The sequence below is a fragment of the Uloborus diversus genome, chromosome 6, assembly GCF_026930045.1.
Source record: "Uloborus diversus isolate 005 chromosome 6, Udiv.v.3.1, whole genome shotgun sequence".
NCBI lineage: Eukaryota > Metazoa > Arthropoda > Arachnida > Araneae > Uloboridae > Uloborus > Uloborus diversus.
This window is the reverse complement of record NC_072736.1, coordinates 85,814,245-85,828,725: the sequence shown is the minus strand read 5'-3', so window position 1 is coordinate 85,828,725 and position 14,481 is coordinate 85,814,245. Positions and strand designations below refer to the sequence as shown.

Below are 14,481 nucleotides of genomic sequence, written 5' to 3'. Positions count from 1 at the left end.
TGGTCTCTAACTCACCTTGCACTGTTAAATGATGTGATAGGCTTCCATTTCTTTTAATTCACATGTTTAGACCTTTCTTTTGTTTTTGTGTGCACATACCGCCCTCTCATTTTTTATCTCAGCTGTTCTTAATGCAATAGTTTCACCATAGTTACAGGAGCTTGAACTTGATTATGAAGGACAATATATGATTTACCTCTTGTAAAGCTCACCCCTGAATGTTTGCAACTGAAATGAATAAGCCATTTCTTTTCTAATAGTAGAGATGTCCTTCAATTTGAAATCCCTTTTAATAAATCCCTAATCTCCCTTTTAAATTATTACTCATGCAATCCGATGATTAAGATCGTTAAGATCATGTCCGATCATTAAGATCCTATAAAACTTGTTGCTGTGTTACTAAAGACTTCCTAATTTTCTTTACTGGAACAAGTGGAAACTTCATCTCACTAATTCTCTTTTTCATCAATCAAAGGATAGACTAGATTATGACTAACGATGTTTTTGGTTCTTGAAAAAGAGCCATAACTAAAAATTATCAAAGGGGAATTCACACGAAATTTAATTACTTGTCCTTCCCTAAATATTATCTACTTAAAACTATTATGTATAATTTTTTAATATTCAAATCCTTAGGTGATATTTTTTTCCATAGTAACTTTTTGTTGAGTTAATATTTTTTTTTCTTATTTTATTTAATAGTTATCAATCTGTTTTGTCAAAACAAGAAAGAAACAAAAAACTAAGTGGATTCAATCGATTTAAATTTTGCAATTATCATTGCTAGAAAATTAAACTTTTATGTAGGATGTGAGCTAAACTCTCACTCACAAAAAGTATGAATAGTTGTATTAAAAAGCAATTAAGTTTTCATACAGCTTTCTTTTCATCGCCTCAGAGTAACAGTAAGATATCTAATCCCAGAAATAGCACTAAGATATCTTACTGTTGCTCTGAGGCGACGATATATTTCCTTCTTACCTTTCATTAATTTTCTCCTCATTTCAGTTGAATTGCTCCATGTATTTGAATTTAACACCAGTGTCAGTTTCCCTGCTGCTCCATTATTGACTGTTGTTTTAGCTTTAGTTGGTGAGTAATGCCACTTTGAATTTTTATTTTGCTTAATAGTACTTCTTAAATTCTTGAAAAAATATCAAGTGCTTTCATATTCTAAAATATTAGTATTGAATATGAAATACTTGAAATTTATGAAATATATGGGTTTTTTTTGGGAAAAACCTCAATCCTCCTCCTTGTTTGGGGCAGTTTGAGCTATAATGGTGAGTGAGTTATTTTCTATGCTTGTCATTAGTATTTTATCTTATGTTTTTTAATTAGTAATCCTGGTAAAATAGCAAAGAAAAAAAAATTATATACACTGCTGGACATTGAAAATGCAACATCAAGAAGGAGTGTTCAGAAATTTATGCAAATTTTAGAGTAGACGTACATCATTGAGTTATGTAAATGATGTGAAATGCGCAGCTCTCCGATGCACGTGAAGTAAGATATAAGGGAAGGAACTTGCAGAATGGGCAATATTCATGTCATTATTTCTGACTGGAGAATTATCAAAGAAATTTTGTTTTTGTCTTGGAGGATACGTGTAACACGAGAGAATGCCAGGCCGCCGTCATCGAAGGCACTTCCAGCAGATAGACGATTTTATGAGGGGTATGGTGATCGGACTGAGGAGGGGAGGTTTGTCCGTACATCAAATCGCAGCTGATACCCACATGGATGCAAGCACGGTGCATCGGCTGTGCCGAAGATGGTTGGAAAAACGAAATGTGGCAAAATTGAGGGATGCAGGGGCAACCAGAGTGACGTCAGAACGCGTGGATTGACGCACCCACCGACAAGCTGTAGCAGACCCACAATTCAATTGTTCCTCGATTCTGCAGCAGGTGCAAGGTACCCTGAATGTTCCTGTGTCAACCATAACCATTTTCCGTCATTTGGTCGCTCGTGGTCCGCAATCACGGCGTCCGCTAAGAAGACTGCCATTGACCCCACAACATAGACAGCAACGTTCAGTATGGTGCTAGACCAGAGCGACGTGGATGACAGAATGGCAAAATGTCGTGTTCTCAGATGAATCCCGCTTCTGTTTATCCAGTGATAAACGCCGCATATGTGTGTGGTGTCGACGTGAAGAAAGATCTAATCCGGCAGTAACTGTGGAACATCCCACCACACGACAACGTGGCATAATGGTTTGATGCGCAATTGTGTACAATACCCTATCACCTCTAGTTCGTACTCAGGGCACTATGACGGCTCAACAATACTTGGATAATGTGCTGCGGCCGGTGGCAATCCCTTACCTTCAAGGGCTACCTAATGCACTTTTTCAGCAGGATAATGCCCGACCACACAGTGCTCGCACCTGTCAACATGCTCTCCAAGGCACACAGATGCTTCCCTAGTCACCATACTCTCCTGACCTGTCACCAATCGAACATGTGTGGGATGTGATTGGACGCCGTTTGCAGACTCTGTCCCTGCTTCGTTCAGAAGGCGAACTGTGGCAAATGGTTGAAAGGGAATGGAGAGCCATCCCTCTGGACATCATTCGCACCCTTATTGACTCTATGCCTAGACGTGTTTCTTCGTGTATCACTGTTTGCGGTAGTCCTCCATCCTACTGAGCCGACGCTGTTCTCGCTTTGTATTCTGCCTATCATTTTGAAGTTAAGATCATTCATTATTCCTTGCTGTCTCTGTCTTTTTTTCCAAATTTCATCACTTTTTGACCACTCCTTCTTGGTGTTGCATTTTCAATGCCGAGCAGTGTATATATATATAATGCTACATTATGTTGAAAAACAATTTAAACTACTGCTTCAAAATTTCAGACAGCTCTAAAGATTCAGATTGAAAAAATGTATCAAACTGTTCTTTAACTTCAGAAAGAAGCATAATGCTAATTTTACTTCTTTGTGTATATAAATACCTTATTAACTTTCTTGTGAGTGAACTTTTTATAACTATGTTACATAACAAATATTTTACATAATAACAAAAAATTTATCTGGTGCCTTCAACTTTGCAGTGATTGACATGCCTGTTAATGAATGGCCTTTTGAAAGAAACTTTTATTGCTATATTATTAATATTGCTATATTATTGCTATATAATATAATATGAGATGGCTGGTTTAAATAGCTTATTATTAGATTTTATCAAATGCTTTTGGTGATAAGAATTACAATATTTGCTCCAGGGTTCGAAAATATCTGATATTTTGATATGTATATTGGATATTTTGACATGTAGGAGAGGGTGGCCCAAAGTGGGTAAATTTTCGAATAACACTCAAAAATTGTAGTTTTTGGATTTTTATTGCAACAATTTCAGTTTTATTTCCTAGCAGAGTTCTTGAACTTCAAAATAAAATGATTTTTGTATTATTTCAAACCCAATATTTATTTATTATCAAACTTTACAAATATTTGAAAAACCTGCTTTGCCATACCAGGGAGCCCAAAGCGGGTAAGCTTAACTAATTGTGATTTGGTAAATTTGCCACTCAAATATGAAATATAAATGATTAAAATAATTGACTAGCTATTATAAAAAAATAAAAAAATAAATTGACTGCCATTTATTATCAAACTTTACAAATATTATAAAAAATATATTTTATTTTTTATAATATTTGTAAAGTTTGTTATTAAAAAATTATATTAAAATTAAAAAAATATATTATTAAAAAAATTATTAAAAAAATATATTAAAAAAAATATATTTTTTTTTTATAGCCATTATAAAAAAATGTATATATGAAAAAACTGTACTTATCCAATTTCAAGTCAGCACATTTGTTTGTAAAACATAAAAAAATAACTGATCAAATTAATAGACTAATTAATTGCTATCCTAAAAAATAACTTTTTAAAGTTATACTTTGCCTATTGAAATAGAAAATCTAAATCAGCATACGATTCAAGAAATTTTAAGAAATAAATGTATGATTAAATCCCATACTTGCTTTGCCCGAAGGCACGTTTTTTATTGCAATAACTGTAACCTTAAATTAGAAAAAGGAACAGATGAAAATAAAATAAGCTGGTCTTCGACTTATCACAAGTTACAAAACTTCATGTTTTTAAAGAAATGTGTCATTTTTTATGCATGGCCGCTTACACACCATGGGAGGCGGGGGAGGGGGGGGGGGATATGAAGGCATACCCACTTTGGGCAACCTACCCTCTTTGGGCCACCCTCCCCTATCCAATATTTTCAATCAGCGCAAACTTAAGTATTTAACGTGTGAATTAGTGAATGCTTCCTCAAATCACTGTTGTTTATTTTCTTATATTATAATTATAATGCATCAACTTTAAAATTAATGTTTCATCAATTATTTATATTCATAAAATACACTTCATGTAAAAATTTACGGACTTTGAATGGCATTTAAAGACAACTAATTTTCATAATCTTTTGTGAAACGTGAAAATTTAATGTATTAGAAATAAAATATATCATAACTAATATACTGGCCATTATATTGGATATTGACTTTTATATTCATGTGTTCTGTAAAACTGATCACATCATATATACATGTGCTCCGTTAAAATCACAGAAAAACATCACAGTATCATGTTTATAAATACAAAATATCTTGTAAAATTAAGCATGAAAAAGTTATTCAAAACCATAATGTTATGCACAGTATTACATATAAGTATTATATAATACTTATATGTATTTTAGAACCAATATTTTACTTTAAATTTCTATTAATATTAATTTTAATTTATTCTATTTTTTTAATATCATGTTTTCAAAATAAATATTGGATATATATCATGATATATATCGACTGATACATAAATAGATAGACTGATTTGCTCAGCAATATTTCTAAATTAATGCTTAGAAAAATGCAATGATTTGTAGGAATGTAAATATTTTACTTTTAAAAAATGCCTGAAATGTTATGTGTATTAAATTTCAAATTATTTTTTATTAATTATTCTTTTATTCTTATATCAAGTAAGTGCTAGTTTTCTCTATCTCTCTTTTGAGTTAAGTGTTTGCTGAAAGGTTTTGTCATAATTGAATTAAACAGATTATGATAGTTAAAGGGCTGAATTTATTTTAGGGATGGAAGCTATTATGTCGGAGTTTTTCAATGATTCTTCAACTGCATTTTACGTCATTTTAATTGTGTGGATTGCTGATCAGTATGACACAATATGCTGTCACACACCAGTCAGTAAAAGACACTGGTTAAGGTAAATGAAGTACTTCTGTATATTTCATGATATCTTTATTAGTGATTTATTATTTGCAGTCAAAATTCTGAATATGTGTGTGATCCTTAGTCCCAAATGTCAAGTTCATCCACATAGACATAGTTAATTTTCAGGATATCCTTTCTTATTTAGACCAGTGTCTTATTGGTAGTGCTTTGCGCTTTCATGTCACAGACCTGGATTTGATTCCCAGGTTTGGCACTGTCAACTCAGCATTGTATTCGTCAGTTTCAGACTTTGTGTGCTTTTAATGCGTCAACATTGGGTTTTACAACCATAAGTTTCTGTATATTCCAACAATTAAAAAGGGTAAAAAACTTCTTTAAATTGAAGGATGGAAATTCGTCTTCAGTACTGAAAAGTGGTGGGGTTTTACATGGTCTTACATCTTACATGGTGGGTTTTGTCTTGATTAGGCCTCAGTGTTGTTGATCTCCCCCACAGAAAGCTATTTTAATTATTTAATTGAGTTAGGAGATTTTTTTTTCTTATCTCTTTAATTAATCAAGAAATTAGATATAATGTGACTATTGAATAACTGTTAATTACATGGAACCTTAATTACCTTCCGAAAATTAATTGTTTTTCTCGCAAATAGTATTTAAACCAAAAAAAACCCCGGTTTAAACCAAAAAAACCTAGTTTTAACCAAAAAACCCGTTTTTTTTGGTTTTTTTTTTTGAAAAAAAAAAACGGTTTTTTTTACCAACCCTGGTAAGCAGCGAGAAATCTTCCAAAAGTTGGAAAGAAATGTAATTAGAAATTGTTTACAGTAGTGTTGAGCATTGAATATGTTCTAAGAAAATATTCCTGCACTTATTAATTTAGAAATTTATACATGTTTCCTTTTGAGCAGAAAATTTCAGGCTTTCAAATGATATGTAAATTTAAATTGTTCAGTAAGTTGTGTGTGTCCGTATTTGCAAATTATGTGAAAATGTTTTGCCTTAAATTAGAATAAATAAAGAACCTAGTCAATTTTTTGAAGTATCTCTTCAATGTGCACTCTCAAATTCTTCAAATTCATTTCCTGTGCAGTTAAAAAACAAAGGGAAAATGGTCCTGGAGCTATGCAAGGTACAACAAGACAAATGGTTCTTTTTTACTTTCTTCTATATCTAATACAGTGGAACCCGGATTTTATGTTGCCCATTTCATACGTTATTCTGCTTCAGACGTCATTTTCTGCTGGTCCCTGATAAAGGCTATACAGTGAAACCTGTGTAAGTTGACCACTCGCGGTGCAGTACTTTGGTGGTCAACTTAGATAGGTGGTCAACTTATAAAGGGCGACAATGATTTTTTTTATTTTTTGTCATTTCTTGCACCATGTATTCATTTTTTGAGTAATTCCCCCATATTCTTTCTGTTCAACTCAGTTTCATTGTTTAACATTATTGAAAGTGAAACAATAATTAAAAATACTAATCAAATAATTTTGTTATTGTTTCCTTGTTTTTAACTATATTAGACACTAGTTTTTGAAATTCCATATGTGCCAGCTAATTTTCTCTGGCTTTCTCCAATTTCAATTAATTTTAATATAAAATTTTATACTTTTTTTTAATCTCAAGTTCAACTAACTTTCTTTCTCAAGCCTTTTTTGTACAACTTATAGCACAAAGAGCAATAAGCGCGACTCTCCCAGTTCATAAAGGCAAAATTAAAATGTCCTATCTCTTAATCTCTTGCACCAGAAACATGTAACTTTATTCATTAGCAGGCCCAGATCTGCATACCCACAGTGTGAGGGCCCGCATCCTTAAAGGGGCTAACGGCCCTAAAATTGAAGAAAAAATAGAAAAAAAAAACTAGCTTATTCACTTTACAAATAGACACTGCTAGCCACTAGGGAGGGGCCCTTACATATTTTGTTGCAAGAGGACCCAAAATGTATAGATCCGGGCCTGCTCTTTTTAGCAGAATTCCTGTGTTGCCACAATGTATTGAAACTGAAAGAAAAGACTTTGAACTTTTCTACTGACACATATTTTCATTGAACAGAGTACAAAAAGCTACCTCAAATAGAACAACAAATGAAAAACAAGTTTGGAGAATAAAGAGCAGCATAAACATTATGCTGCTGTTTAGTTAGTAAAATGCTAGTATGTCATCAAAGTATTAAAAACATTCTTTGAAAGCTATCAAAAAAAAAAAATAAATATTATAAATAAATAAATTATAAAATATAAAATAATATGCTGAAGAAAGTTTAAAAAAATTAACCAAGTGGTCAACTTACAAAGATTTTTTTTACAATACTCCAGACCAAATTTGGCATACATTAGTGGTCAAGATATACATGTGGTCAAGGTAGTGAGGTGGTCAAGTTACAGAGGTTTTCCTCCATTATATGAGATAGGACAAATTCTGTTCCTGACAAAAGCAGTCAACATAGACAGGTGGTCAACTTACAAGGGTGGTCAACTTTACAGGTTTTACTGTATCCTGATAATGTTAAAATGCTTTAGATTTTACGCTGCTCTTGTTCTGAAAGTCTGCTTGATACGTTTTTCTGCAAAGAGATCAAACTAATTTTTCACCTATACAAGATACTATTTTATTGAGATAAAATTGTTTTATAGCAGTTTGAAGCGGCTGCTCTTGCATTCTTTTTGTTCTCTTTGTCCCTTTTCTGCGAGAAGGGTCCAATTGTCCAATCTTCTTTTATGACACTGCAGACACTCTTCTTGAAAATTTTCCCGAAATTGGTGACACATGTGTGGTCTCATTACATCACAAATTTCTTCAATATCATATTTACTATCCACTCTTGATGATAATGATGCAAACCAAGAAATAATTGAGGATATACCCACAGCTGATTAGGCAATTCCAAACATAAAAACTCTAAAACTATTTTTATTTTGTAAATGCCAACTAAGAAGCAAATTTCCAAAAAATTGTTAGTACTGATCATGCTATAAATGAAATTGTATCTAACCCCCCCCCCCCCAAAAAAAGAGTAGGGGCTTACACATTTTCCTCACTACTTCATTGGCTGAGAGTCGTTTTTTAAACAATACGCTTTCCAACTTGCAGCTTTTCTTATCACTGATCCGATAGAAAACATAAAATCAGGTTTCCACTGAATATAGATAGAAAAAATCATTTTATTTGTGAAAATTTTCGAATTTTGACAAATTTGCGTGTTTTGAGGTCTGCAGAATCCATTTTTAACATTTTCGAAAATGTCTGTCTGTGTGTCGTATGGATGAGACTTTTTGAGACCACTCTAGTATTACAACTACTGCATGAAATTGAATGCAAAACACATATGTGCCTCTGTGTGAACTGGTATCATTAGTTTTTGTTGCCAATTTCTCCAAGGGGGATGAAGCAATCCAATGGTTTCTCTATTATGTGTGACTGCTATATGCAGACTCTGTAGTTGTCCTGATGTTCCTGATAAAGAATATTTTGTCCTGATTTTCCCTGATTTTTGAGCTTTCCTTTTGTTTTCATGAAGTTTGAATTGCAAAGAGGAAGGACATAGTGTAAAAATAACAACTTGTGGTTGTTATTTTTACACTATGTCCAAGAAGATGTGACAAAGCAACACATGTTCATGTATGACATTTTTCTTAGTGAAGAGAAAATTTTGCACTTAAACACAAATGGGGGAGTAAGTAAATTTTGCAGCACACATATATTTTTTATGAAAATGAACTTAAGAAATGTTCCCCCTTCAATAAAAAAAAACAGAAGAGGGGAAGGGGGATGCAGTCCGTTTAAGTTAACAAAAGCAAAGCATATTCTTAAATTATTGGTATTTGTTTTCTAGCTCTTGACATTCATTTATTATCTAAAACTGATTTAAAACTTTATTAAAACACACAGTGTCCTAATTTTCTTAATATCTCCACTCTGGCCCCTAGTCCTGGCTAAAATTCATCAACTCTGATTTGTCATTATTTGCAGACCACTTTACATGACCTTAAAACATAATTAAAACATTGCAAACGAGCTTAACATAAAAAGGCAAGACATTTTTCAATAAAAAAGTACTATTTGCTTTGTTTATCTTTCACAGGTCATTTTTAGACTTAAAAAAAAGAATAGATTGCTGCTGACTAAACCAGTAACATAAACATTCATATGCTACATAGTGGCGTTTAAAAAAAAAAATGTTTATTGTTCTTACATTGATCTAAAGGTCACATTGTGTGGCATTCCAAATATACAATAACATGGTAAAATGAAACAATTCATTAAAACATTCTCAATTCTAAAACACAAGTGAAAAGGTTAAAATTAAAGCTTGTAAAATTAAAACATGGCCCACTCTATCACAAGTACAGGGCAGTTGGTAACGATCACATCATAGAATGCACTGACTCGAAATCATTTTCTTCCCGTGTTTTTAAAAAACTTGGGTTTACTCTTTTGTCTTCGTCGGCAACTGGTGGTGGATTTGGCTTTCCCTCCAACGTCTGGCAGAGCTAGCAGTTCGCTGGATGTGGCTTTTGCTCTCAGCGTCCGGCAGTGGGTTGCTGCAATTGTAAATGTGACTTAACTGATTGTTTTAAAAAGCAATATCTTGTTCTTAATGTGAAAGGGGTTTTTAGGTATTTGAATAATTACATATATACCCTGGGAGCAGGAGTGATACACCTCAAAATGTGATGAAACATACTGGTTATTAATTTAAATCTAAATTTAATCCTCATTCTTTCCATAAAACTTTCTAAGTTAATGTAAAGTGGCTAAAGTTGGTACTCAGCCGAAGAGTCATAAACATCAAATTTGTAGGAAATGTAGGAGGGTAGGGATAAAATAAGCAGATCAAGAACTTCCACAATGTGTACTTTATGAGAAAGTGAGGTGGCATTTTCAATTATAATTTGTTTTGTAAACAAACAACACTATTTCATGAAAAAAAAACTTGTTTTATCAGTGCTTGATTATAGCAACCCAAGCTTCTCTTGTTTTCAACCAGTTTTGATTTGGACTCCAAATCGAAACTCCTTGTCTAACAAAGTTGTCCAATCAAGTCCAAAGAGTTTTAGTAGTGTTGTTATTGGGATTTTTTTAACTATTATTTTTATTACACTGGTGGACAAAACTTAAGCAGAGTATTGAGCTGCACCAGGGCTCCCCGATATATATCGGTGATATACATCATGATATATACAGTAGACCCTCGTTTTATGGAAATACCGTGTAAATTGAGACCTAGTACTAGTGTTAAAGTATGGGTTTGGTTCCGTAGATAACAAGATACTTTATTTTAGTGATGACTAATTGTATAATAAGTTTAATGTGTACTTTTATCGATTTCTATGCACAACATGCATAAAGAAAACATAAATTAATTTCGTGTTCTGTTTATAAAGAGGAACTGGCTATGATAGTCTTTTGGCAGTCATTAAGAATTTTTCTCTGTAATTCTTTGCAAAGCATTAACGTATCCATGATCATTTGTGTCATTTCCATGATAGAATCTTCCTTCACTAACAAATCAGAAAGATCATTTCTATTGTCTAGGAGTGGCTCAAAATTTTCAATGTGAACGTTTTTGATTGTGTGTAACCGACGTCGGTATTCTCGTTGGTTTTGACCTCCTTTGTTACTCCTAAAAGCTCTTCTTCCAGTGACTTTTGAACTGTTTGAGTTTAATAACTTTACTTCTGGAAAGAGCTCTAAAACCAACTGCATAAAACGTCTCCAGTGGCCTAAGCTTGATTATTAGCACGCCAAAATGCAGTTGATTACGCGTAATCTGCAATCTTTAGGAGTTTGGATTTTGAAAGAAGGGAAAATTTTATCTGTTTGCATTGCCGCATCTGCATAAAACCGAAATTCATCTGCGTAAAATAAAGTAAAGGTGCCAAATCTTAAACCACGTATAATCGAAACCGCGTAAAATAAACCTTCCTAAAACGAGGGTCTCCTGTATCACAATATATGTTTGTTATTTATTTTGAAAATATCATGATATTTTAATATTTTCAATATTTATTTTCTCGAATACCACATTTGCGTTATAGAAATTAACTGTTTTAATCTTTTACAATAATATTAATTTTATTCTTTTATTATTAAAAATAATCAAAAGCAGTATAACTTATTAATGTATCACTAATGTAATGTTAATAATATTAACTTCCCTCTTCCTTTTCTATTCATTACACTATAGGTGTAACAATTTTAAAAGGTCAGAAAAAAAAATGTCTTACAGATGTGTACTATATATTATGCATCTTTTTTATTTCTGAAATATATAAAATTCATAACTGGTTAACCAAAGAAAAATGTGTAAAGCATCTAATAATACTGTAATTCAATTAAAATTAATAGAAATATATCAGTTATGTTATATTTTATTTCCAACTAGAGGACCCGACAGACGTTGTTCTGTTCAAACTTTATAAATTGAAAAGTTAAAAAATTTCAATAAACTATCAAGTGTTTGAACCATTCTGTTGAAAAAAAGAAGTAAAAAATAATGTTTTAAGCTGCTATGGTGTCAGAATGCGTATATTTATTACAACTTGATTTATCTAATGCCCGCTGAGCAGTTGTTTTATTAACTATTTTTTCTCTTGTACTTGATAGTTTGTTCTTTCAGCCACACTCAAAAGATAAAAAGTGTCCTCAGATATTAAGTGTAAAAATCTAACTACCCATCTAGAACAAACGGGAAGTCCTGCTGCAATATCCCCATATGAAAAAGAATAAAACAATCGAAAGGATATCGTTTGGAAAAATGATAAAGGTAAAAGCAGTTCTCTGAATAAGCGAAAATCACTCATCCCTCCCCCCCCCTCCCGATATAAAATAAACACATTCTTCAACTAAAATGACTAAAAACGAAAAACAATTCTTTGCAATTTGAAATATTTCGCCAAATAAACAAAAAATACAATAAATTACATTAACAATATCTTTAAAATGTAAACAAATGATTGCGCAACTCTATTGCTCATAGCCAAAGTCGCCAAGCCACCAGCTTACTGCAATCCAGCCAAACAGTGAGAGAAGCCAACTCCGACCGATTAGTGGTCCGATCCTTTGAACCAAAACTTTTTAAGCTTCATATATTGCCAAATTTGTTCTCCCACCAAAGATAAAGATCTTCCACTGCACTGATCTTTTGTGTACAGAACTACCCTGTTGTAATTTATCTGGACGAAAGTAAAATTTGTTTCGTCTTTAAAGTCCACCATCTTTTCCTGTAATAATGTACTGATTAGTTAGATAATCTTTAAAGTATTCTAGACATTGGTGCCAAAACTCAGATGGATTTCAGCCGAGAAACAAATGTTGCTAGGCACGGTACTTTCTGATAATTTGGTTAGGAAAACTTAAAGCACCGATCCGGTCACATGGTTCAGCTACGGCGTCAGAATACACGTTTTGCGTGAACCTTGCAGTACTTTACTTTAAAATATATCACTGGACCTAAAATCATTGCTTTCAAGAAATGAAGGCTTCACTCTCTCTCTCTCTCTCTATCCCTACGTTTTATCTATTCTCAATTGACATATCACAGTAGGAAACTTCATTACAAAAACCAGAGCTGGCTTTCTTATTGTCCTTTGGCAACGGGTTAAATATTTATTTCAGTTCTCGCTCAACAATATGTTAAAATAAATATCAATCATTTGGGAGATTTTGCCATCCAATGTTTAAATTAATTAATTAATTAACAAAAACGTTTCTGATTCGATCCATCTCGCTTCGAAACCATGCTTGCCACAACTTAATTACACACAAAAAATTTGATCAAAATCGGTCCAGTCGTTTAAAAGCCTTATGGTGACAAACGTCCGCACAGAAGATTTTTATGTATTTAAGATAGATTAAATCAAATTTTGCAAATGATTAAAAATATCATTTATACTTAAATGCCATTCAAAGTATGTAAATTTTTATATAAAATGAGTATTTATGAATGTAAATAATGAAAGAAACATTAATTTTTAAATTGATGCTTTATAATAATAACATAAAAAAACAAACAACAGTGATTTGTGGAAGCAGTTACCATTTGATGACTTAAGTTTCCACTGATTGAAAATGTTGGATACATTCCGATATATATCGAAGTATCGGATATTTTCGATATTTTAGAAAATATGTTTTAGAACCCTGTGCTGCACAAAACATAATTAGTGTGTGGTGGCGCATAAACAATGTATTCAATAGTGACAGACCACTAAAATTTCATAATTTAAAAGAACAATTAATTTAGGCTACAAAAACTAATCAGTAAGCATCACACTATAAATCTTTTGTTCATATTGTAGCATTTGAGAATAAATCAGTTAAAAGAAGCTCAGTAGTGGGATTTTTTTCAACAGTCTGCAATGCCAGTTAGGAAGCTCAGAAATAGTTTGCAAGATGAACTAGCATTGGGTTAGTCATAACCATTGATGGTCTTAACACTTATTACAAATCCTCATCTAGAAATGCCTGACAAGGAAATGCTAAACATAAAAATTAAAGTGAAATGTAGGCTAAAACTCTTGAAAATAAAATAATGGGAAACTGAGATGCAGATAGTTGCTGCAAGTGCTTTTTGAGAACTCCTGCATTATGAGGTGTCTTTTTTGTTTTTACTTTTTCTTTCTATTTCATTTTGAACTCTATTTTTCTACTTTAAATTTGATACATTAATGATGAAAGCAAAAAAAAAAAAAAAATCTTTCCTATTCAGAAATAGTCTGCACACCTCCTCAAGAACATGCGACTAAATTTACTTGGAGATTTTCAGTGAACTTTGCTGCATAAAATAAATTGCAAAAATGATCTAAATTTATTAAAACCATTTGTTGAAATAAAATATTCTTAAATCTTGGAAATTTGCATTTACAGTAGAGTCTTGAAAATCCGAGTCTCAAAAGTCCGATATTCCGCTTAATTTGAGGTACTTTGTTGTTATTTTTAAGGTATACATTTTATAGACAAAAAATGTTTTAATCTGAAAATTTAAATATTTTGCTATGTAGAACTTCCCTAACAATATACGATTCGGTAATAAAAAGAAATTGAATGGTTTATATCAATAACACTTGCCAAGTGACATGAAATATTCTTTAATCGTTAGAGATGGATTAAGAAATGTCTTGGAGAAAGTAGGAAGTACGTTGATACAAAAAATAACTTTAAATTAAGACATTGTTTTGCCTCAAAATGGCAAATAAATCTTTTGGAATATCCAAATGCAATTTAAAAGAAAAGTGCAAAAGTTGATGTTGTACGA

At 32.2% G+C, this 14,481-nt stretch overlaps 1 protein-coding gene across 1 annotated transcript in view; it reads left to right on the top strand.

Moving 5' to 3' along the window:
• Positions 1–14,481, top strand: part of LOC129225126 (membralin-like) — a 75,291-nt gene that overhangs the window by 26,585 nt on the left and 34,225 nt on the right. The window contains exons 9-10 of the mRNA XM_054859688.1: positions 1,009–1,092; positions 5,120–5,252. Coding sequence (XP_054715663.1) covers positions 1,009–1,092; positions 5,120–5,252 — 217 coding nt within the window. The remainder of the gene's footprint in view (positions 1–1,008; positions 1,093–5,119; positions 5,253–14,481) is intronic.